The sequence below is a fragment of the Vombatus ursinus genome, unplaced genomic scaffold, assembly GCF_900497805.2.
Source record: "Vombatus ursinus unplaced genomic scaffold, bare-nosed wombat genome assembly UNPS02014833.1, whole genome shotgun sequence".
In the NCBI taxonomy this organism is placed as follows: domain Eukaryota; kingdom Metazoa; phylum Chordata; class Mammalia; order Diprotodontia; family Vombatidae; genus Vombatus; species Vombatus ursinus.
In genome coordinates, this window is record NW_020954611.1 from 9392853 (window position 1) to 9419804 (window position 26952).

Sequence of the window (26952 nt, forward strand, 5' to 3'; positions counted from 1 at the left end):
AGTCAACAGACCATATGCTTGATAACTTATTCCAGAATGACTGATAGTTGGGCTTGACACTGTTTTGCATTTAATTCCTTCTCTGATACTTTATCTTGATGTGGAAGTATCTCTGTGTTTTCAGAAGCCTATGTCAGCAGAGCATATGCTCTGACTGATTGTGTCAGGCTGGAAAGGCTCTATAACAGCCCAGTGGCAGACTGTGTCTGTTGTCTGAGAATGATTTAAATGTGGAGAGACACAGCACCAGAAGATTGGTCACTAGCTTTGATGATTAAAAAAAAAATTGGTCATGATAACTCAACTCATGACATTAAAGCTTACCTGTTTCAGGGTATGCCCTACCCCAGTTTTTAAAATCCAGGGACATATTGCTATATCTAATCTTCTGGTATATCACTTTTCCATAATTTCTAAAAGATCAAGGATATTAGAGCTATCTTCATCTTTGTGCAGCATTAATTAGCCTGTAGAGCTGTATATTTACGGTGAAATGTGCTCCCCTCCTAACTTAGGCGACATTTCTCTCTGTGTTTAATTGTACTTTGTTTAACTGTACTGCCATTATGTTTAACTGTACTTTATGTTTAACTGTACAACCATTTCTAATATCAATACAGTTCTTCTTATAGGACCAGACAGGAATTAACTTGAGTACCTCAAAGGTATATACAATGATGTTTTTGAAAATCAATTTTGAGGTTTAGGATAGTGGTACATATTGTGGCATTCTTGCATGCTGCAGGATAATAATTTTCATACCACTCAGGAAATTTAGCATTTTGGGGGTACCATATTCTCATATATATTTTACTAAATGATATCTAATGCAAAATGTATTAATGGAGTTATGATACTTTTCACAAAAGACTCTCCACCCAATATTTACAAATATGTATCTTCAGACTTAACTAGATGAAAGAAAAGGGAGGTCTGACATTATAGAAAGGGGATCTTATTCTTTTATTTATATTTTATGAAAGAGAAATAACTGAATCGACTTCTAATGTAGACAGCTGAAAAATAGGGCTGGATATTTTAAGTTACTGACTTACTGAAAATTTCAGGGACTTAGCATATTTTAAAATATAGTGTTTATAACACTAAATTCAAATAAATTACCTGAAAAATCCAGACATTTGGTAAAGTGCTTAGCAATAGCGTAGGAATAGACTATTAAATGAGAAATAATGATAGATGGAAATAATTTAAATTTTTCTTTTAAATATATTCAGGTCTGTATATGACGACCAACCAAATGCACACCAGAAATTCATGGAAAAATTAGATGCTTGTATCCGCAATCATGATAAAGAAATTGAAAAGATGTGTAATTTTCATCATCAGGGTTTTGTAGATGCTATTACAGAACTCCTTAAAGTAAGAACTGATGCAGAAAAACTCAAGGTAAGAGCCCTGTTAGAATTATATTTATCTTTGTCCTCACTAAGTTATTAGAATATTAATTTAATTCATGTTGCATATATACACATCAGTACTGAATAAGATCCTGTCATAGAAGTGAGTTAGTATATATTTTTGGGGGATATTCTTTCTGCTCTATTAACACAGTTGTCATGCTAATGACTGGGCTAATCCCTCCATTTCTTCTCCTCCCCCCCTTTTTTGGGGGGGGAAAGCTAGTAATACATTGACCTAATAGGCTTTCTTTCCTTGAAGGAGCTCATGGGAGCTTTTAAAAATTTCATGTATTTGAAAACTCATTTTATAGTTTGACTTAAAAAAATTCCTAAAGTTGAGGAGAGATTTTAAAAAGCTGTTTTTTAAAACTTCAAAAATATTTAATTAGAATAATTTAAGCATAAAATCCTCTTTATGATTTGAAAATGAGACCTTTTTTCAATACAGATTCATGTTTTCCTTTAGGTTTTTTCAATTCCTGCTATATGTTCCCCAGATTATTAAAAAATAGATTTTTTTCAGTCAGGATATAAATACAACGAATACTCTTTTAAAGCATCCTTTACACTTGAGAGCATGGCAGATGGAATAACCCTAGTTTACCAAGGGTTATGATTAAAAAACTATTTTAAAAAGGATATTCAGATAATAAGAGACCAAATAAAACATCATTGAGGCCATTGAGCATTTTTGTTTAGAAATTAATGTGATTTTTAATAAACCATAATATGCTTCCTTACTATGATGACCTAATGAGTCACTTAATATGTGGGAAAATCTGAGGTTGGGCTTTGCCTGCACCTGCAGTATTAAAATGTTACTATGGTTTGGAGATTTGTACATTTAATGTTAATCAACCACCCAGTGTTTGCATTCAGCAAAGTATGAATGTTTAATTACCATAAAATGCAATCACCATTTCCTACAGACAATGAATGGCACATAGAGCTCATTGAAGTTATCAAAAAGGGACCAGTGGTCAATTGGGTCACTGATTTGAATTGTTTGACAGACTTAGAGAAACAAGTAAAGCTCAAAAATCCTGAGTAAATTTGAGAAGTTTGCCACAGAATCTGTTAAAAAGAACTGTCATAAGTAATTGAAGTTAACAAAAGCCCTTTGCAATAAAAAGTTCAAGTTCAAGCTGTAGAGTTAATTTGAATTCTTTTGTTCTGAGTTTGTCAAGAAGCATGATCTGATTACAAGGGTGAGCAGTTGCATCCGGGCAATATGTGCATACTTTTCTAATGAAGGTGAAATTATTTTTAAGGTCCAAGTTACTGATACCAACAGCAAGCTTCAAGATGCTGGAAAAGAGGTGAGTTTTTGGTGACTTCTTTATGTCTAGTGAATAGATGGAGCTTATTTAAATTGTCATTTTAAAATGTGAACTTTTTCATATCCAAGGTGATAGCTCAAACAGAAGACATCATTCGATGTAGAATTCAGCAGAGGAATATTACAACTGTAGTAGAAAAATTGCAGTGTTGTCTTCCAGGTGAGTAAAATTATCTTTATTATGATGTTTGTCTTGATAACATAGTAATTAAACACTAAAATCTAGTCATTCATCTCTATAATCTAAATTACAGATTATCTGGCAGTTATTCCAACACAACCCCATAACTATCCCTGTATTAGCTTTATTCATCTTGATTTTTCATTGTTTTCTTGACTGTTTTACAAAGCCTTTGATTATCTATTTCATTAATATCTCAGATAACAATTGTTCCTTAGGGTAGCCTTTCTCTCTAGTTTCCAAGGGAAGGAGAGAAATACACATTTATGAATTTCTTTTCCTAAGCTTTTGCCTTCCCATCAATGCAAGAAAGAAAAGGTGAAGAAGCATCAAAAAATGCTGCAGTTCTGTTTTGCTCCTCCTTCACTCTGAAATCCTTTGAGAAAATTCTATGGAACCATGAGTTCTTTAATTTCCTAGTTTGGAGCCTCAGGTACTGCTTTGTAAAGAAGTAAGGCCCAAGGAGGATTAATCTCATTTAAAATTTATTACCTGATTCAATGCTTCCTTCTATTCATTGGTAAAATCATAGGTTGACTATAATTCAAATCAAGAAAGAGAATTAACAGCTGTTGTATGCAGAAAGAGCTCCACATTTGGATTCCAGTGACCTGTGTTTAAATATTCTAGCCCTACCACTATATGATAGTGGGCAAGTCTAAACCCCTTTGAGCTTCATTTCATTTAAGTATAATGAGAAAAATGTCTGTCCTGTCTAACCTACGTAGTTAGTATGAGGATCAAATGAAATGATTTGTGAAAAACACTCTGTAAATCATAACCTGTTATATAAATATTATATTTTTAGAGATATTAGATCAAAAATTTCTTCAGTGCTCAAGTGACATTAATATGTGCCCAAAGGGGACATTGAATCTTTTAGACCACTAAATCTTGACTGTGATCTGAGAATACTGCCAAGAAAGCAATAAGTTCCATTTATAGAGTATATTTCAGTGGCCTGAAAATCTTGCTTTGCCTTTCTAATGTATACCAAAGAGTAACGTGGGCACTTGGGGCAGGGTTTAAGAACCAAATAGCCAGATGGATCCGTGATCTCATTTAAGTGAATATTCTTTTCAACAGGGCACATTATGACTAGCCACATAGATTACAAATCCATACTGTGAACTCTTGTTCATAGTCCCTGTCCCATGGTCTAATGTACTTTCTTAAATGGAGGCCTTATTAAAAATGGTTAGTTATCTAAAACAGAAGAGAAAATTTATTACCAGGTTTCAAAAAAAAGTTACTTCTTTCTTCCAAATGATAAGAGGAGTTTCTAGATCTTTCTGACCTATTCTCAGATTCTTTTTAATTTAGGCTATGTTGCTTTGGAAGATTAACTTTTTGGCTATGAGAATATGGTTTCTGGTTTCAGATTAGATTTTTGGGATTTAAAAAAAAAACTGCCAAAATGATCTGTTTGGTCATAATGCCATATTTTGAAAATATATCCTGACATCATCAGATAAATTGAAAGAGTCATACTAGCAGGCTTTTTTTTTTAAAGCCCAGATGCCTGGTTGTGTGGTTGGTGATAATGATAATAATAATATCTAGCATTTATATGTCACTTTAAAGTTTGTGAAGTGCTTTACAAATTTGATCTCATTTTATCCTAACAACAGCTCTAAGAGGTAGGTGCTATTATTATCCCCATTTTACAGATGAGGAAACTGATGCTGACAAAGGTTAAATGATTTGCCCAAAGTCACATAGCTTTCTGTCTGAGACTGAATTTGAACTCACGTCTTCATGACTACAGTTCTAGCTCCTTATCCACTGTGCAATCTTGCTGCCTCTAGGCATAAGCCTGAGAAGTTGGATAATGAAGAAATTGTTTTTTAGACTTATTCTAGTCCTAAAGTGGCCTACAGGTGGGAGAGGTCGGAGAAGGAAAACAAAACTGCTAATACTGCTATTACCACTCTCAGGCTAAGGAACAACTTTTTGAGTCTTAATGAGCAGGGTGCCCCTGTAGCCTACCATAGCCACTAAGCTGTAGCCATAAAGAGGGAATCAGCTTTACTCAATGTGATTCCTATATCACTTTTTAGTATTGAAGCCACGAAGCAAGATTTCTCCTAGACATAGGACTAGCAAACCTGTTGGTTTTGCAGACGCTATTTACTTGGTCCATAAGAGTTCCTGCTGCTTGGTAATCACTTAATCAGTTACTTGGGATATCTTGGAATTCTAATATGGCATTTGGATGAAAAGTTATGACGTCCTTTTACTGAACCCTGTGAAAATTATAGCAGATAATTATCAACCCTATGTCTTTAAGGATGGAAAAGGACAAACTTCTTCCCTTTTAAATTAGCCTTTTAGCATAATTCATGTATTCTGCTGTAAATGTCATAAATTTTCCTATTTTTTATGGATTTTGGAATAAAACTTTCATTATACTTAGTAGAACTTTATGATTTGATTTTTAAAAACTTGTTAGTTTATGTGATTATATTTGTGTGTTGATCCATAGTAGGGATATAATAATATGATATTATAATCAATGAATAATAATAACATCAATAAGTAATATCGGTGATCAATTATAATAAATATATTACCGCATCATATAATTATATTATGTACAAAATAATATTAAAATTAATAGTGAATTAATGAATAAGGGTTATGTTTACACTTTTATTGTAAAGAATTTTTTTCTTAGTTTAAGAAGGTTATTATGCTTTGGTTATAGTTGTTAGAACTTAGAAATTATTTCGGTCTCTATTGTGAAATATAGGTATATTGAAATTCAAACACCAATTTTGTTTATATAGAATCTTAAAATTTTACTTTAAAAAGGGTAAGATTAAACAATAGTTGAAATAAGACAGGAAATTAGTTAGTATTTTAGGTGTTCTTTTTGGACCCTGTCTTAATATTGTAGTTTTAATCTTATAAAGTATTATTTTTAAACCAAAATGTGTTACGGTAATTTAATTTTATTTTAATACAGTCTTGGAGATGTACAGTAAACTAAAAGAACAGATGAATGCAAAAAGGTGAGTGGAGCTTTATAATTATTTTTAAATTAATATACTAACTTGGTTTAGTTTTTTTTGCAACTAAAGGATTGAAGAAAAATAACATTAGTGCATAATGTATGGAATTCTCTTTCTGCTTTTTATCATTATTTCTTTTATTTATGTGTGCTAATCATCATTCCAAAAAAAAAACCCCGGCAACCTTGTTGTATTTTGACCTGTGCTGAGGCACAGTAGAAATCAATTTACATAGATCTAACTCCTTACTTTTGTGAGTTTATAATCTGAGACCTAATACTATTCATTAAATTAATGCATGTACAACTGAACAAGAATGAAAAATGATACAGATTAGGCCAGTTAATAATGTCTTTCACTAAACTGTGTTGTAACTTTAGTCCTTATTGTGATGTGGAGGTGACCATAGTACTTGAAGGTTATGCCAGCAAAACACAAGCTCACATAGGTCTTAGTAAACTATAAAATTTGAATATGGAGCAAGCAAGAGAGTGTAAATTCTTGTAAGTTTGGAGAGATTTGTCACCAGAAGGATGGCCGCTAGGTGATGAATTTTTTAGCCAAGGCATCTAATGGTCAGAAACTTGTAGAGCTTAGATGAGAAAGGTGGTGGTCAGATTTGCCCTGGATCAGACTACCTACAGAGCACTAAAAACCTGCAGATCCCCAGCCTGAGCATCCCTGAGATCTTGGAATAACACAATGCCTAATACTCAGAAAGCAACAGCAGGATTAGCTCACAAATTCCCAACAGAAGTGTGCTGAACCTGGCCCTAATATAAAGTTTGAAAGTAGACTGGAAGAATAAGCAAACAAAAAAAGAAGCACACCAAAGAAAAACTATTAAGGATTCTCAAGACACGAATCAAGAAGAGAATGACTCCAAAATATCTGTAGGCAAAGCCTCAAAAGGAAAAAAAAATTCGGGCACAAGTTTAACTAGAATTCCTGGAAGAGATGCTGCAATAATTTTTTAAAAATGTTTTTATAAATGATATGAAAGTGTTAGAGAGAAACATTAGAAAAGAAATTAGTGTTATGGAAGAATTGGAAAGGGAATTAGCAGCTTGGCACAAGAAGTACAAAATAAGCAGCAAATTTCCTGAAAATTAGAATAAACTAATTAGAAGCTAATGATTTCCTAAGACAACAGAAATATTAAAACAAAGTCAAAAGCCTGAAAAAGTAGAAGAAAATATAAACTGTCAGCTGTAAAACTACTGACCTGGAAAACAGGTAGAAGACATAATTTAAGAATCATTTGTATTACCTGAAAGCCAACCAAAAAAAGATCTTATGCATCGTATTGGATGATTTCTTTCTTTCTTTCTTTCTTTTTTTTTTTTAGTAATTTTTTTATTTTAAACTTAAATACAAAATGAGAGAAGAAAAAAAAAACATTGCCATTGATGCAGCAGATCATAAGAGAGGATTCAATATAAAAAATTTATTTCCATTTTAAGAAAACCTATGTAAACTAGACATTCTTTTTAAAGCTGCCTAGCTTTTCTTTGCTTCTTTGTTGGTTTTCTTTTGTTCTCTGCCGTGTACTTTTTATTTTATTTTTTTCCCCTCCCTTCTCCCACCACCCTTAAGAAAGCTACAATTAAGCGTGGATGTATATACATAATAGATGTCTATAAATATAGACATATATACACATATACACTCATACACATAAATGTAAGACTGTACTATGCTTATTTCCTCCTGTTATCTGTTTTTCTGAAGGTGGATAGCATCTTCCTTCATAAATCCAAGTCTTTTCACTTTTTTCTAAAGCAACCAACTCATCATTTCCTACACCACAGCCCAATCACATCCTCTCCAAGAGATTGTGAAAGTTTTTTTCTCCCGACTTTTTGCATTCCTTCTATTCTTGACTACATTTATTTATACAAGAAAATTTTAATTTAAAGTAATTGAAATTATCCTTTTTATACTTCATTAATGCTCTCACCTTATAATATAGTTTAAGGTCTGATACTGCTGAATCTACTGCTTTTACATCTTTTCCCACCCATTTCTTTGAAGTTCCTGACCTTTTGTTCTTCCAAATGAACTTTATTATTATTTTTTCTAACTCAGTAAAATAATTTTTTAGTAATTTAATTGGGATGACACTGAATAAATAGATCAGGTAAAATTGTCATTTTAAAAATTATATTGGCTTTGCCTACCCATGAACAATAAATATTGCTTCAGCTATTTAGATATGAGTTTATTTGTATAAAAAATGTTTTATGTTTATGTTTATACAGTTCCTGTGTCTGTATACACTCAGGTCTTTTATACTACCTAGGTATTTTAAATGGTGTAAAACAATATTGAATAATATTGCTGACACATAGTGTAGTTTCTCTATTTTTCACTTTTGATTCAATCTATTTTAACTTTAACTTTGTCTGAGATCATTATTAATATCCCTGCTTTTTTTACATACTCCTACCCTTTGTTTTATCTTTATGTATATCTCATGTTTATAATGTTTCCTGAAAGCAACATATTGTTGAATTCAAATTTTTTTTGTTTAATATCTTTCCCCAAGTACATATAAAAACAGTTTTAACATTTTTTTTCAAGTTTGAATTCCAAATTCTCCCTCTTCCTCCCCTACCACTCCCCCCTCCCCTACCACTCCCCCCTCCCCCAATTGAGAAGGCAAGTAATTTGATATAGGTTATACGTGTGTAGTCATGCAAAACACATTTCCATGTAAGTTATACTGTGAAAGAAAACACAGAAAAAAACCCCAAAGAAAAATAAAGAAAAAGTATCTTTGATCTGCATTCAGGCTATACCAGTTTTTTCTCTGGAGATGGACAACACCTTTCATCAGAAGTCCTACAAGAACTGATTTGGATCATTGTATTGCTGAGAATAGCTAAGTTATTGAATTCAAATTTTTAATCTGTTATCCATTTCAGTTTTATGGGGAAATTCGTCCCATTCACATTCTAAGCTATAATTACTTGTGGTGTATTTTCCTACTTCCTATTTTTCCTTACTATCCTTCTTACCCTATTTACCCTATCCCTCTTCACTCCTGTGCTTTATTTCTATATTTCTATATTGCCCTCCTATTCCTTAACCTACCCACTCCTGTAAGAGTCCCTCCTTTATCCTCTTTCCCCCACCCTATCCCCTTACTGTGTTATTTTTTTCTGAATTTAGAATGTTGTTCCTACTTTAGCCTTCTTTAGCATCGGGAATCGATGAGAGTAAGGTTCCAGCACTACCTGCCCTCCTCCCTTACCAGTTTCTATATCAGTTTTTCCTTTTGTGCCTCATTTGTATGAGATAATTCCTCCTTTTTTTTTTCTCTACACAGTTTTCCTTTTTTAGAATCACCCCATTATACTCAGCTTAGCCCACACCTTTTTTTCAAACTACCAAATAATGGTGACAGTCATAAAGAGTACTGCTAATATTTTCACATGTACGAAATAAACAATTGAGTTCCTTATAATTGGTCTTTAATGTTTACCTTATATTTCTTTTGGATGTTATATGTTGAATTTTCCCTTAAGTTCTGGGGTTTTTGTCACAAAAACCTTGAAAGTCTTTTGAGTTCGTTAAATGTCAATTTTTTTTTCCATTCAAGATTATACTTTGCTGGATACATTACCCTTGATCATAATCCCAGCTATTTTACTATATGGAATATAGTATTCCAAGACTTACAGTCCTTCAACATAATGACCGCTAGGTCTTGTGTAATCCTTAGTGTAATCACATGATATTTAAATTTTTTTTTCTTGTTGCTTCCAATATTTTCTCCTTAACCTGGGAGCTTTGAAACTTGGCTATAATACTCCTATAAGTTTTCTTCCTGGGATCTCTTTCAGGTGGTGATCAGTAGATTTTTTTCTATTTCTACTGTGCCTTCTTGTTCTAGAATTTGAGGACAATTTTCCTTGATAATTTCTTGTAATATTGTATCAAGATTCTTTTTAATAATCGTAATTTTTAAGGTAGTGCAACTATTCTTATATTATTTCTCCTCACTCTGTTCTCCAGATAAGTTATTTTTCTGATGAGATGTTTCACTTTCTCTTCTATTTTTTCATTCTTTTGATTTTGTTTTATGATTTCTTAGTGTCTTAGAACATCATTAGCTTTCCCTTGCCCAATTCTAGTTTTCAAGGAATTGTTTTCTTCCTTAAGTTTTTAATTCTCTACTTCTAGTTGGTTGACTTTCTTTTCATAATTTTCTTGATTTTCTTGGATTACTCTTATTTGAAAAAATTTTTTTCCTCTATCTCTCTTATTTGATTTTTAAAGTCCTTTTTAAGTTCTTCCAAGAATTCTTTTTGTGTTTGGAACCATTTGACGTTTTTTATTGAAAAAAGGAGTGGCTTTTTTAGCTGCATTATCTTCCTCTGAATATGAACCTAGATCTTCTCTATCCCCATAGTAACTATCTCTGGTTGGGTTTTTTCTCCTTTGCTTACTCATCTTTCTTTCTTTCTTTCTTTCTTTCTTTCTTTCTTTCTTTCTTTCTTTCTTTCTTTCTTTCTTTCTTTCTTTCTTTCTTTCTTTCTTTCTTTCTTTCCTCATTGTTTTGGTTTGGTTTGGTTTTAGCAGCTATTAGTATAATCAAGTTGTAGTCCTGAGGTATGGGGAATGATGCCCCAAGCCTCAGGTCCTTCTTACTGTTATCTTCTGAAGTCTGTCTTGGGGCCCAATCTTGGGCTCTCTTCTCTACTCCTAAGCTGCAGCTAGGGCTCCCAGGCACACTGTCCTACAAATGATCTCTCCCAATTTAATAGTATTTTATTGGAAATACTATAAATAAATTCTATTTACATGGAAAGATAGTTTTCAACATTCACTTTTATAAGATTTTGAGTTCCAAATTTTCTCCTCCTCCATCTCCTTCCCCCTCCCCAAGACAGTGTGCAGTCTGATATAGGTTCTACATATACATTCATATTAAACATATTTTCACATTAGTCATGTTGTAAAGAAGAATTAGAAACAATAGGCGGAACCATGAGAAAGAAGAAACAAACAAAAAAAGAGAGCAAATAGTATGCTTCAGTCTGCATTCAGACTCCATAGTTCTTTTTCTGGATGTGGATAGCATTTGCCATTATTAGTCTTTTGGAGTTGTCTTAGATACTTGTATTGCTGAGAAGCTGCTCATCATTTCTTATGGAATAGTAATATTCCATTACATTCATATACCACAACTTGTTCAGCCATTCCGCAGTTGATGGGCATCCCCTCAATTTCCAATTCTTTGCCACCACAAAAAGAGCTGCTCTAAATATTTTTGTATGTGTGAGTCCTTTTAGGATATGAACCTAGTACTGGTATTGCTGGATCGAAGGGTATGTACAGTTTTATAGCCCTTTGGGCATAGTTACAAATTGCTTTCTAGAATGGTTGGATCAATTCACAATTCCACCAGCAGTGCATTAGTGTTCTAATTTTCCCACATCTCCTCCAACATTTATCATTTTCCATTTTTGTCATATTAGCCAATCTGATATGTGTGATGTGATACCTCAGAGTTGTTTTAATTTGCATTTCTTTAATCAATAGTGATTTAGACCATTTTTTATATGACTATAGATAGCTTTAATTTCTTTATCTGAAAATTGCCTGATCATATCCTTTGACCGTTTTTCAATTTGACATTTATCAATTGGGGAATGACTTGTATTCTGATAAATTTGACTCAGTTCTCTATATATTTTAGAAATGAGACCTTTATCAGAGACACTGACTGTAAAAATTGTTTCCCAGCTTCCCTTCTAATCTTGGTTGCATTGGCTTTGTTTGTGCAAAACCTTTTTAATTTAATGTAATAAAAATTATCCATTTTGTATTTCATAATGTTCTCTCTCTCTTGTTTGATCTTAAATTCTTCCCTTCTCCATAGATCTGACAGGTAAACTATTCCTTGCTCTCCTAATTTGCTTGTGGTATCACCCTCTATGTTTAAATTGTGTACCCATTTTGACCTTATCTTGGTATATGGTATAAGATGTTGGTCTATGTCTATTTTCTGCCATACTGTTTTCTAGTTTTCCCTGCAGTTTTCGTCAAATAGTGAGTTCTTATCCCAGAGGCTGGAGTCTTTGGGTTTATCAAACAGTTGATTACTATAGTTGTTGACTACTGTGTCTTGTGCATCTAACCTATTCCACTGATCTACTCCTCTATTTCTTAGCCAGTGCCAAATAGTTTTGATGATTGCTGCTTTATAATACAGTTTTAAATTTGGTCAGCTAGGCCACTTTCTCTTCTTGCAAATGATCTTGCTTCCTGGGGTCCCTCCAGTGGCTGCAAACTACAGCTGTCCTCTCTGCCCCTAATTGAAACTCTGCTGTCCTACAAGTGCCTGCAGCCAACGGGATCCCTGCCTCTTGCTACTGCACTTACCAGGTGTGTGCCAGCTCCTTCTCTCCACAGCCACAGCCCAGGACCCATCTGGTCAGCACTGCTGTGCTTGACATCCCTCTACTGCCATCCCTGTACTGTGGAAGGTCCTTCAATTGTTTCCTACTCAGCAATCAGACCCCTACACTGTTTGTGAGATGAAAGTTTCTAAGGCCAAGGCTGCCTCTCAACCCAGCTGCCCCCAGGGCTTGTTGATTGTTGATTCTGCAGCGTCAGCCTGGAGGTATTTGTACTTCACTCAGGCCAAACCTCTGCCCCTGGAGGTTGGGTCTTTCCTGGGGTCTTCTCAGATTGTCTTAGGAGGACCACTGCTTTGCCCTGTGTTTATTTCTGTTGCTCTAAGGCAATGTTCTGTCTTTTTTTTTGTGGAGGAAATTTGGAGAGCTGAAAAGTTTTCTGACCTACCCTGCCATCTTCCCAGAATCCTCTCCTAGAATGATTTCATCCCATCATATTTCAGGAAATCTTAAAAGAAAACTGCTCAGATCTTTTAAAATCAGAGAAAAATAGAAATGGAAAGAATCTATTGGTTTCCTCCTAAAAAAACTACAAAATGAAAACTCTCAGGAACATTTAGTAAAAGACCCAGAACTTCTAGTTAAAGAAAAAAAAATTGCAAGGAATCAGAAAGAATTAAAAGGATCCATAGTCAGCATCACAGAGGAGCAGAGACTTATAATACAATATTTCATAAAGCAAAGAATATGGACTTACAACCAAGAATAACTTAGTCAGTAAATTGTGTATTATTATGCTACAGGGGGAAAATAGATTTTTAATGAAATAGAAAACTTTCAAACATTCCTTATGAAAAAAACAGATCTGAGTAGAAAGTTTGAAATACAAACATAGGAGTTAAGAGAAGCCTAAAAGATAAATAGGATTGAGAAATGAGAGGTTGCATTATTTACATTCTGATATTATTAGGAACATATGATAAAAGTGTCCCTTAATGTCATTAGGAATTACAAAAGAGGGTTAAATAAGACAGAGCACCCAGGAATGTTTTGTTATGTTCCAATTATCTTAAAAGAAGAAAGGAAATGGAAAAAACAATACATTAAGGAAGAAAGAGGGAAGGTGAGTGGAGGAACTACAGTCTCACATAAACAAGGGTGGTTGTGTGTGTGTGTTTGTGTGTGTGTGTGTGTACAAGACTGTACAAAGAAGAAGAAAGGAGTAGGGGGAGTTTGAATTCCTTGAATCTCACTTTTATGTGAACTGGTCATAGGAAGGTAGAACATGTGCACATGTTAAGAGTTTGGTGTAGAGATATGTTTACCTAAATAGAGAAACAGAATTAAATAGAGAGAGGAGAATAGAGGGATGATTTAGCCATAAGCAAAATAAACTCTAAACTAGAGAGTGGATTACAAAGAGCGACTTTAAAAAGAAAGAATAGGAACCTGAGAATGGAGTCTGGGTGAGAGAAAGGGGGAAGAAAAAATGGGGGGGAGGGAGCTGAAGCAGAGTGCATCAAGCATAGAGCACTTGTGCTAAGCACACATCTTTCTCATCATCCCCCTTTTCTTTGTAAAGAGGAGGGTAGGAAGCAAAAAGTATAATTGAATAGAATGGAGAGAAATATATAATTAATTATTTTAATTATGAATGTAAATGGGATAACTTCACCCATAAAATGGAAGAGGATAGAAGAATGAATTAGAAAGTAGAATCCAATTTGTTATTTCTAAGAAACACACTTGAAACATAAAGATTGATAGAGCATTAAAATAATGGACTGGGGTAGATTTATTATGCTTCAGCTGAAAAAAAAACCAAATAAACCCAGGGGTCACAAGCAACATCTCAGAGAAGACCACAACAAAAATAGACTTAATTAAAAGATAAAACTAGGAAAATTACATTATGCTGAAAGGTACCACAGTTAATGGATTAATATCAATACTTAAACATATATTGCTTAATGGAATAGCATAAAAGGAAATAGGCAGGTAGGTGGTACAGTGGATAGAGTACCAGGTCTAAAGTCAGGAACACTCATCTTCTTGTGTTCAAATGTAGCCTCAGACATTTATTAGTTGTGTGACCCTGGGCAAGTCACTTAACCCTGTTTGCCTCAGTTTCCTCATTTGTAAAATGAGCTGGAGAAGAAAATAGCAAACCACTCCAGTATCTTTGCCAAGAAAACCCCAAATGGGGTCATGAAAAGTCAGATATGACTGAAAAACAACAAACAACACTTAAAAGAAAAAGTAAATTATTTACAGGGAGAAATAGATCATAAAACTACAAATAGTTGGGGACTTCAGTGTATCACTTTCAGACCTAAACACATCTAATTAAAAAAAAAAAGAGGTTAAGGATCTGAATAGAATTTTATAAGAGTTAGATATGATAGATCTTGGGTAGTAATTCCTGAGTGGGAATAATTACTGAGTGAGAATAGAAAGGTGTTTAAATGTTTTGAATTATAAACAAATTAGAGGAGCAAGGAAGAACATAACTATAGGTAGGAAAAAAGTTTATGTTAGAGATGATCACAGGTGGTAAAATTAACATGTGGATTACACAAAATGAAAAAGTTTGAACACAAACAAAACCAATGCAGTTAAATTGGAAGAGAAGCAATTAACTAAGAAAAAAACAATCTTTGCAGCAAATTTTTCTTATAAAGGTTTTAATTATACAACATATATGGAATTGATTCAGATATATTAGATAAGAGCCATCCCCAGTTACTAAATAGTCAAAGGATATGAACAAACAGTTCTCAAAGGAAGAAATTAAATCATTGATTTGGAAAACTGTTCCAAATCACTGATAGAGTAATGTTAATTAAAGCAAGTCTGAGGTTCTACCTGTCATCCATCAGATTGGTAAAATTGATAACAAAGAAAAATTATAAATGTTGGGAGAGCTGTGGGAAAACAGGTACATTAATTTACTATTGGTAGAACTGTGAATTGGTATAGCAGTTGGAAAGCAGTTTATAAATATTCCCTAAAATGACCAAATTCTGTGTAACTTTTGACCTAGCAATGCCATTATTATGCCTGTATCCCAAGAAGATCAAAGAAAGATGAAAAGCTCCTATATGCAAAAATTTTTATAACAGCTCTTTTTTTGTAGTGGCCAAGAGGGTGCTCATCAGTTGGGAAATAGCTGAACTAATTATGGCATATGAATATAATGGATTACTGTTGTGATATAAGAAAAGATGAAAGGGATAGTTTTAGAGAAATCTAGGATGACATGTATGAATTTATGCAGAGTGAAGTGAGTAGATCCTAAAGAACAATTATATAGTAACAGTGAAGACAAACAGTTCTGAAAGAATTCTTACTAATGCAGTGACCATTAATGATTCCAGATGACCAGTGTTGAATTCTGCTACCCAACTCCTGACAGGTGATGGAGCACATTATGCTGCAAAAAATCTGTATTCTGTTTTAGTGAAGGGCACTAAAATAAGATTCTTAGAATAATGATTTAAATTATACAAATTGGTCATTAACTGGGAAAAGTAGGGGGAAAAAACACCCAAAAGAAAATGCTTAAGAGATTGTAAAAACTAAAAATTTGTTAAATAATGTATCCATTTCCCAGCAGGCTAGTTTCTTCTTACTGAAAATATTAAATGTAGGCAAAAAGTTTTAGACAAATTGACCAGTAGGTGAATTGGTTTTAGGGAAACTGGTTTTAGGGAAATTGACTTTTAGTCAATTTGTTTAAGGGAATTAGCTTGCTTCCTATCTACTCTACTCATTTTACTTTAAACCAGATATTCACAGATCTAGGACTAATTGTGTTATTTTCATTTTCATGGTAAATTCATCACCTTAGGAAAAGCAGTTTATTACCAATGTGATTTTGGGCAAGTCACTAAATTTTTCTGAGCCTTAGTTTCCTAATCAGTAAAATGAGGGAGTTAGACTAGATGACTTGCAAAGTCTATTCCGCCCTTCAGTCTCATGATCCTTTGATACGTTATGGTCTGATAGAACTTTGATTCTTGTCCCAGCCCTGCCACTACCTAATTGTATAATTTGACTAAATTAGGTAACTTTCTATGCTTCACTTTCTTCATCTGTAAAATTGAGAAGATAACGTCTGCCCTACCTACTTCATAGGTTTGTTGTTTTAGGCAAAATGGTTTTTGATTATGAAGTTGAAAGTGAAGCAAAACTATGGGTTAAAATGCAGTAATTTACTTAAAAGCTATTTGAAAGGTAAAAAAACACTGTATTAGTGTTTCTCAAATCTGGTTTTGCAACAGCCTGGGTTATTCCTAATTACTTAAGTACCGATATTGTGAAATTATTTTTTTAAAAAGTTCATTTTAATTTAATTTTTTAAAATGCTATGCAAAATTTAGAAGGGAGAAGTAAGACTTAAAATGACCAAGTAGTTTGAAAATCACTGTACTACATAAAGGTAAATTATATTGATGATAATAATGCTATGAATGAATGAATCAGATAACTAATAAAGAGGTTGTACTTACATGCATGATATAGCCTTGTAAATAGCCATCTCTGGACTTTGTGCAGAACACTGTAATATGTGGCAAATAGAAAAGAATGCTTATTTTATTGGACCCTTCCCAGTAAAGAAGGGAGAACTATCTTTAAAATAAATTATGACTTGATGTATTTTTTGAAATTGTTTTTAAAGCTTTTGTAAGTAGAACATTTCATGGAACTTCCTTTTTTCCTTTGTAGGTACTACTCTGCTCTAAAAACTATGGAACAATTAGAAAACATATATTTTCCTCGCGTTAGTCAATACCGGTTTTGTCAGATAATGATAGAAAATCTTCCAAAACTCAGGGAGGAAATAAAAGAAATCTCCATGTCTGATCTCAAAGACTTTTTAGAGAGCATTCGAAAACATTCCAATAAAATAGGTGAAACAGCAATGAAACAGGTGAGATTAATAATGGAATAGTTTTCATCAAACATGTTAAAGTCAGATATTTTAAAGGTTTTTTTTTTCTACATAGAAGCTTTTAATGGTATTCTCTAATAATGGGAAAATTTCTTAATATTTTATGTTTAAAATGGGAAACCAAAGAATGTCAACATTTGCATAGTTAAAATAAATTCTAGAAAAAATCTATCTCATTTTCTAAAGCTTTATTTCTTATGAGAGTTATTACTATGATGTTCTCACCTTTCCCCACCTTCTGAAAATGGTGTTATAGCCAAAAATCTTTTTATAAAGTTAGTTACTTATTTCTTGCTCTTCAATCTTGGCCTTGTCGTTGTTATCTTATTTCTTATGTAGCCTCAACTCTATCAGCCTTTTTTTTTGTTCCTCAAGTACTTAATCAACAAGCTTTTAAACACCTACTACGTGCCAATATTGTGCTAAGTTCTAAGAGCATAAAAACAAAAATGAAGCAATTCTTATTCTCAAAGAGGTTACATTCTGTCAAGGGAGACACACGCATATGAAGTATATACATATATATAAAGTATATATAGATTTATCTATATGTATCTGCACATAAATATTTTATATATATACACATACATACTTAAATGCATATATGTATGTATACATGTATATATACACACATACCCAAATACTTTATATGTGTGTGTGTGTGTGTGTGTGTATATATATATGTATATATACACATACATATATGCATATAAATGTATATGCAGAATAAATACAAGATAGTCAGGGAGGGTGCTAGCAGTAGGTGGAATCAGGAAAGGCTTTTTACAGAAGGTGATGATTGAGTTGTCTTGAAAGAAGTGAGAAGTCTTTTAAGCAGAGGTAAAGAGAAAGTATATTTCAGGTTTGGGTGATGGCCAATGCAGAATACTTAGAGGAGATGAAGTGCTGTGAGTGAGGAGCAAAGAGAAATCCAGTTTGGTTGGACCGTACAGTGCAGGAATGGGAGTAATTTGTAATGAAAGTTGAAAAATAGATTGGGACTAAGTTGTGAGTGGCATTAAAAGCCAAATGGAAGAGCTGATATTTTATCTTACAAGTAATAAGGAGCCATTGGAGTTTGGGTTGGGAAGTGATATGTTCAGACCTTCATATAAGAAAAAACTTTTTGACACCTGTGTGGAGAATGAATTAGAGTAGGGAGAGATTTGAGGGAGGGAGACCAATTAGGAAATCACTGTAGTACTCCAGACAGAAGATGATGAAGGCCCAAACTAAAGTGATGCTTATATGAATAGAAAGAAGGGGTTAGATGCAAGAGATGTGGAAATAGAAATGGTAGAATTTGGCAACCTATTGGATATGTGAGGTGGGAAGAGTGAGAAGTTGAGGATAGTGCCAAAGTTATTATGAACCTCAGTGACAGAAGCGATGGTAGTGCCCTTGAGAAAAATAGAGTTTAGTAGAGGGATAGGTTTTTATAGGGCTGGAGGAAAGATGATGAATTCTTTTTTAGACTTGTTAAATTTGAGATGTCTCCAAGATATCCAGTTTGGAATATCCATCAGACAACTGATGATTTAGAATAGGACCTAAGTGGGGAGAATGAAGTTGGATATATAGATCTGTGCGATGAGATCACCAAATAAGAGAGTATAGAAAGAGAATATAAGAGGGCGCAAGTCAGAACCTTGGGGAATACCTGTAGTTGGGATACATGATATGAATGATGAGCCAGCTAAGGAGCCTGAGGAGTAGTCAGGTAGGAGGACTAAGAGAGAGACCTCGTGTCATAAAAACTCAGAGAGGGAGAATATCTAGGAAGCAAAGGTGGTCCATAGTGTCAAATGCAGCAGAGAGGTCAAGAATAATGAGAGCTAAGAAAAGAAATGACATTTGGCAATTAAAAATGCTTTGGTAACTTTGGAGAGAGCAGTTTTAGTTGGATAATGAGACTGGAAGCTAGGTTGTAGAGGATTGAGGAGTGAGTAAGAGTAAGTGAGTTAGTGAGTGTCCTTGGCAAGGAGAAGAAAGAAAAGACTTAAAATGTTATATACAGTTCTGTGTTGCTTTCTGAAGGACTTCATTGTTGTACATATCATTGAAGTATTGGGAATTAATAGGTACCTTTAAAATAAACTCACGTAGACAAAGGTTAGCACAGAATTGTTCATATACCTTTGAGGATCCTTTGAGTTTCTTTTGATGAAACAAGACCGGCTGGTTCAGGTGCTTGTCAGTACCATATCACATTTAATACGTGGATAGACATTTGAAAATTAACATAAGTCTAAATCAATGTAGTAGAATTGATATTTTGTTTGCATTTATTTATTTAGTCTGATTTCATCCTGTGACTTCATCCATGTAGGGAGTTCCCTGATAGGAAACTGCCCTCTATCGATGTAGATTGTCAATTTATTTTTAAATTATAGCTTAAGAGAGTTGCTTGAGGCACACAGCCAATACATATGCATCAGAGATAGGCCTTGAATCCAGGTATTTCTGACTCCAAATTTAGCTGACTTTCCCTTCATCCCTATGCTCTTTCTTTTAAAATTAGTTAAAATTTCAAAGGTATGGATTTAATTAGTTATGTAAACTAAATCCTTAAAATTAGAAAATTTTGCCTCTTATGTCTTAATAATTTGTTCAGATGTGGGATCAAGTGGAAATAAGACCTGGAATCCTGTCCTGTGGAACCTTGATTTTTTTTATTTTTAACATACCATAATTTAAGATTCTCAAAAGTGAACTGTTGGTGAGCACTAGGAAGCATGCTGTTGGTGGAAAATCTGTTGCTTATCAGATCATGGTGTTAGATTCTCAGGTAGAAAGTTTTAGCAAGGAAGAATCTATTTTCGTATTTTTTTGTTATAATTTCAGTTTTAGAGTATGTCAGTGGAAAATAGGTGTAAATATAAGAAATTTTACTATTAACTTTTTAGGAATGTGTATAGTTTATAAATTAGTTTTCTAAATCATTCTTTATTTTCTCCTCTGTGAATAATAATGATGATTACTCACATTTGTATAGCATTTTGCAAATGCACATTTGCAAAGCATTTTTCTTACTAGAATTTTTTAAGGATATATGTTTGTTAAATGACTTTATTGGGAGAGAAGTTAATTTTCAAAATTCTTTACTAGTTATCACTATTTTAAGAAAAAAATAAAAATTAATAATTTATTGGTATACTTAGTATATAGCCATAATTTAAGTGTGATGTTTCTTCAGTTATAGTTAATTCTTAGTTTTACTTTGGGTGGATTATGGCAAATATTATTTCAAAATTTTTATATAACTAAAATGAATAATTAAATACTTTATTGACACATTATCTTTGATGTTTGTAGAGTAGATGAGACTAGGAAAGAAGAATTTAAGGCAAAAGAAGAAGTTCCCAAAAATTTACTGTCCTCTAAGTAGCTTAGCTCTAAAAGCTAAGAAGCTTTTCTTTCCTGAATTCTGGGCCCAGTGCAGTGTTTCCTTTCATTAAGACAGGGGTGTGGGTGTTTGTGGGTAGACTAGAAATGAAAATGGTTCAAGACTGGAGACTAGTAGGTTAGAAGGCTCTGAATTGAGACACCTGAGATCTAAGAATGTAGTTACAGAAGAAACAAAAGGCACAGTGAGGAAATCCAAGGAGACCAAAGTTTAAGAGACCTCATTCATTCAATGGAAGCTCTATCAGGAGATCTACACTCAGAACTTTTGATTCTGATTGAGACAGTACCACAAATATGTAAGATCAAGGGTTGGGGGGATGAGAGTTCAGAGGTTCTTTTATCTGTGGCTATAGAGTGACTTGAGTGCTTTTATAAATCCTAATTTTGAACCTTATCTCAAAACCTGTTTTGAGATTACCCCCTTCATTTTCTATTGTTTAGAACTTCAGACACTTAGATGGGAAGATATTTTCTCTGATAAAATGAGAATCGAAGGAGCCACATTTTTTTTTTAATCTAAGGATCTCTTGTTCTATTGTTGAATTTCAGGGCCTTTTCTTGTTGCTATTATACAGGGGCCTATTAGAGAGTACTTCTTTTCCCTTGCTGTGTTTCTCATATTACAGGCTTTTCAGTATTTTTTTCTTATTTCTGATCAAATAAGAAATCCAAAGTACCTCATGCAGGTCAAATGTACAGTTACTTTTTACTGTAGCTAATGAAGGATTTGGGCATAGGGATATTTACAGCTTAATGAATGCAAATATTATTTACATTCTACATGAAATTTAATTTATAGTAGTGAAGTTGTGACTTGCCTCAGTCAAATGCTAGCATATGATCTAGAAAGGGGCAACTGTGTGCTCCAATAACATTTATTGAATGAATGAATGTTAGGAAATGTGGGGGTGGGTGCGCCAATAAGAGGACATACTTGAAAAATTAGGATTGAAAAGGCAGAGACTGATGGAAGACATGATCAAAATCTATAAGATCATAAATGGTATAGATTAAATAAACATGAACTTGTTTACTGAATCCTGAAATGGTAAGATGAAGTTCTTGTTGGAACTTAAATGTTTAACACAAATAAAAGGAAGTATTATTTCATAAGAGGGTATTAAACTTTTTTTTTTTTTGTTTCAGGCAATTGGGGTTAAGTGACTTGCCCAGGGTCACACAGCTAGTAAGTGTCAAGTGTTTGGTCTGAGGCTGGATTTGAACTCAGGTCCTCCTGACTTTAGGGCTGGTGCTCTATCTACTGCGCCACCTAGCTGCCCTTTAAACATATTATATTAATAACTCCCTTTCATATGGTGCTTTTTATAGTTACAAAGCATTTCATATACATTATCTCATCTGCCCTTTACAACAACCCTGTTAGGTGGGTTGTGTAAATATTATCCCCTTTTTAAAGATATGGAAACCGAAGATCAAACAAATGAAACAACTTGCCCAAAGTTACACAGCTAGTGGTGAAGCCAGGATTCAGACCAAACCTAATACTCTTTATGTTATGTTATACTGACATTTTAACTTAGGATTGATAAAAGCAGAAAATATAAATTAATTAAAAAACACTTGGATCAGTTTATGATTTACTGAGCCATATGTGGCTACAAAGGGAAGTTGAGATATACCTGATCTTTAAAGTTGACATCAGGGAGAGCAGCTATCTTTCTCAGAATATTTCCTTTGGGGCTAGTAGAGGAACTGTTGTAAATACATCCTCGGTTGGATTGAACTATAGCATGGCCCTCAGTTCTTTATGTAAGGTATAAATAGAGACCGCTAGGTGGTACAGTGGATAGAGCACTGGACCTGGAGTCAAGAAGACCTGAGTTCAACTCCAGACTTAGACATTTACTAGCTGTGTGACCCTGAAGAAATCACTTAACCTCTGTTTGCCTTAGTTTCCTTGTATGTAAAATAAATATAACAATAGCACCTACCTCCCAGGGTTGATGTGAGAATCAAATGAGACAATAATTGTAAAGTGCTTAGCATGGTATATGGCATATAGTAAGCACTATGTAAATGTTAGTTGTCATCATTATTATTAAGTAGAATATTTACTCACATACTTGCAAGTATTTGGACCGTTAGTGAAACTTGAAATATCTGCATTTTAACGTGAATTTTTCTTTTTCTGAAATAGGCTCAGCAACAGAAAATCTTTAATGTTGCTCTGCAGAAGCAAAATAATACAAATATGGGCAGAAACATGTATGTAACTAATGGCAGAATTCCAGAAGAAAGAAATGAAGTAACATCAACGTATGCATTTGAGGAAGAAGATGAGAATGAGGAGGAGGTGAATATATTTCCTTTTTCACTCATCTGCAGTTGAGTACCTTTTTGAATATGGGCTATATGCAGGATATCAGTCTTCTGTTCAGGAATCCATGATGGTTTCCTCTTGCCTACTGCATCAATTTTAATTTTTTTCTTGATTGGAAGGCTGTAAATAATTTGGCCTCACTCTAAATATCCAGTTTTATTTCCCACTATTTGCCAAAACCTACTCTCCACTGCAGTCAGATCATTCTCCTCACTCTACGTCAATTCCTCCATTTGCTTATATCATGCCCATTCTTATATCCACATCTTTGTTCATGCTGTTCTTCTCTATTCATCTATCCTTCAAGGCACTGATCGAGTCCTATCTTCTGCATGAAATTGGTATTTTCTGACTTCTTCAGCCTCCTCTGATCTCTCCTTTCTTTAAGTTCTTTGGCATCCCAACATACATACATATACATACATATATATGTACACATGTAATTTATATATATATAAAATTATGCATATGTACTCTGTATCCTATATATAATATATGCATATACTATATCATATATATACAATATTGTATTGTGTATGTACTACATACATAATTATATATAGATACATGTGCGTAATGATATACTTTGTCATCACCACATAATTTAATATTTAATTATTTTAAAAACCATTTCTTGTGTGTTGGTTTAGTCTTTGTAACTAGATTATAAATTCCCTGAGGGCAGGTGATTATGTCTTACACTTTTTTTTTTTTGGAATTCCCACAGCATTCCCAGACATGTAGACACTCAGATATTTTCGGTTAATAAAAGGGACAATAGAAGTACATGATTACTGTCTTCTTTACCACTGATGAGGCAATGTGATACCTCAGCCTTATAGTTGGATGTGTCTAGAGGAAGAAAAGGAGAGTGGAATGGGAGAGGGGAAGAGCGGAGGTTGTACATATATGCATATGCAAGTGACTGTCCTGCATATTATCCTGAATGCCTTACCACTTGATAGTATCAGTTTAAATTACTCCTACTTTGAATATAGTGGGTCCTATTCACGTTCCCCTCACTACTATGAATTAAATGTTTTTTATATATGAGTACATCAGTAATTTGCCTTTCTACTCCTGATATTTCTTTCAGTTCAATAGCTCCAATGAACTCTGCACCTAGAGGTTCTATTGCCACATTAAAGTCAATAGGGCAGAAGAGAACTCTTGAATGTTTCTGAAATTTTCCTCATCTTGTTTTGTAGCTCTTTGAGTGTTAGTAGCATCTCATTGCTAATGTATGGTTTTTGGATGCACCTTTCTTTTCCATACTTCTGTTAAAGACCTTGATCAGGTTCTGCCTAACTTGTTTCCAAACTTAAATAATTCCTATTTACTCTTGCTTTCAACATCCCATCCGCAGTTTGCCCTATAGGTTTTTTAAATTAAGATTTGTATAGTACTTTAGCCTTTTGGGGAAGGGGGTAAATACTGCAGGTACTATTGTCTTAATTTTATAGATGAAGAAACTGAGACTCAGAGATGTTATATGACTTAACCATGGTCACATAGCTACTGAGTATTGGTCGTGGGATTCAAACTCAGATCTCTCTGACTCCAAGCCTAACACTCCATCCTACACTATGGTGCTTCTTATAAATTGTAGCCAGAATGATTGAGTAATTTTACCATGTTCTTTCATTACCTCATTATTTAATAAATTCATTATGTATTCTCATCTATAAACTTTAAGGTACTCTATCATCTTTTTTGGGCAACTAGGTAGCACAGTGGAGAGAATCCTGGCCCTGGAGTCAGGAAGACTCATCTTTCTGAGTTCAAATCTCGCCTCAGACACTTACTAACTGTGTGACCCTGGACAAGTCACTTAACACTCTTTGCCTCAGTTTCCTCATCTGTAAAATGAGCTGGAGAAGGAAATGGCAAACCACTCCAGTATCTTTGCCAAGAAAACCCCAGATGGGGTCATGAAGAGTTGGACATGACTGAAACGACCAAACAACAACAAAAATACAGATAGATTTACAAAATATATATTTACATGTATTTACATCTCATATATATATTTCCCATTTAAAGTACCCCAGTTTGTTTTTGGTGTCTCTCATTTGATTATAAGCTTCTTAAGAACAAGAATTGTGTCTATGAGGGGCAGCTAGGTGGTGCAGTAGATAGAGCACTGGCCCTGGAGTCAGGAGGACCTGAGTTCAAATCCAGCCTCAGACATTTGACACTTACTAGTTGTGTGACCCTGGGCAAGTCACTTAACCCCATTGCCTAGCCAAAAAAAAAAAAAAAAAGAATTGTGTCTATGGCCAACTATATATATTTTGTATCACCATTATTGAAAGTAATAATAAGCACCTTCTTATGTATGGTGTTTGTATAGGAGCTGAACTAGGTTAAATACGTATTCTTATATATAAATATATCCTTGTAATCCAAAACAAAAGGGACAGTGAACATATAAAGATCAAGCCAGTGAATTAAACAAAAGAATAAATAAGCAAGGTATGATATTTACATTATGTATTAGTAAAGGAGTATATCCTATGAGATGTTAAATATTGATGGTCATGACTCTCTTATGCCTGTTTAAAATTTCATTAATCTTATTGGGATTTGCTTATTGTATAAAAGAAAAACTCATTCCTTGTAATTTCATCAGGTTGATTGGGAAACTCATAAAATTGATCAGGGATTTTTTTCCCCCATTTTTAAAAAAGTTGAATAGTATTTTATTTTTTTCTGCGGTTACATGTCGAGAAAATTTTTAGCATTCATTTTTACAAGATTTTGAGTTCCAAATTTTCTCCCTTTTTCTCTCCCTCCCCTCCTCTCTTCTGAAAATGGTAGGCAGTTCAACATGGTCTATACATATGCTGTCGTGTAAAAAAAATTTCCATATTGATCACGGTTATGAAGAAGAAACAGATTTGAAAAAAAAAAAACATGAGAAAGAATAAAGTGGAAAAATATGCTTTGATCTGCATTCAGAATCCATCAGTTCTTTATCTGGATATGGATAGCATTTTCCTTAGTGAGTCCTTTGTACTTGTCGTGGGTCATTGTTTTGCTGAGAAGAGCCGAGTCATTCATAGTTGATCATCATGCAATGTTGCTGATACTGTGTACAATGTTTTCCTGGTTCTGCTTATTTCATTTTGCATCAGTTTGTACAGGTCTTTCCAGGATTTTCTGAAATCTGCCTGTTCATCATTTCTTATTGCACAGTAGCATTCCATTACATTTATATACCACATCTTGTCTAGTCATTCCCAAATTTATGGGCATTCCCTCAATTTCCAGTGTTTTACCACCATGAAAAGGGCAGCTATGAATGTTTTCGCATGTATTGGTCCTTTTCCCTTATTTATGATCTCTTTGGGATACAGACCTAGTAGTAGTATTGCTGAATCAAAGGGTATACACAATTTGGTTCCCCTTTGGGCACAGTTCCAAATTTCTTTCCAGAATGGTGGATCAGTTCACAACTCCACCAGCAGTGCATCAGTGTCCCCATTTTCCTGCATCTTCTCCAGCATTTATCATTTTCCTTTTTTCTTATATTAGCCAAGCTGATAGGTATGAGGTTGTATCTCAAAGTTGTTTTAATTTGCATTTATCTAATCAAAAGTGATTTAGAGCACTTCATCATATGCCTACAGATAGCTTTGATTTCATCATCTGAAAACTACCTGTTCATATCCTTTCACCATTTATCAATTGAGGAATGGGTCGTATTCTTATAAATTTGACTCAGTTCTCTATATATTTGAGAAATGAGACCTTTATCAGAGATACTTGCTGTAAAGATTTTTCCCAACTTTCTGCTTTCCTTCTAACCATGGCTGTAGTGGTTTCATTTGTATAAAAGTTTTTTAATTTAATATAATCAAAATTATCTATTTTACATTTTATAATGCTCTCTGTCTCTTGTTTGGTCATGAATTCTTCTCCTC

The 26952-nt window shown here is 33.7% G+C and overlaps 1 protein-coding gene across 4 annotated transcripts in view; it reads left to right on the forward strand.

Moving 5' to 3' along the window:
- EXOC6 (exocyst complex component 6) overlaps positions 1-26952 on the forward strand; it is a 207342-nt gene that overhangs the window by 43452 nt on the left and 136938 nt on the right. For all 4 annotated transcript variants that reach the window (XM_027839891.1, XM_027839886.1, XM_027839889.1 and 1 more), the window contains exons 2-7: positions 1236-1407; positions 2693-2740; positions 2830-2920; positions 5910-5955; positions 17052-17256; positions 22844-22999. In XM_027839891.1, coding sequence (XP_027695692.1) covers positions 1236-1407; positions 2693-2740; positions 2830-2920; positions 5910-5955; positions 17052-17256; positions 22844-22999 — 718 coding nt within the window. The remainder of the gene's footprint in view (positions 1-1235; positions 1408-2692; positions 2741-2829; positions 2921-5909; positions 5956-17051; positions 17257-22843; positions 23000-26952) is intronic.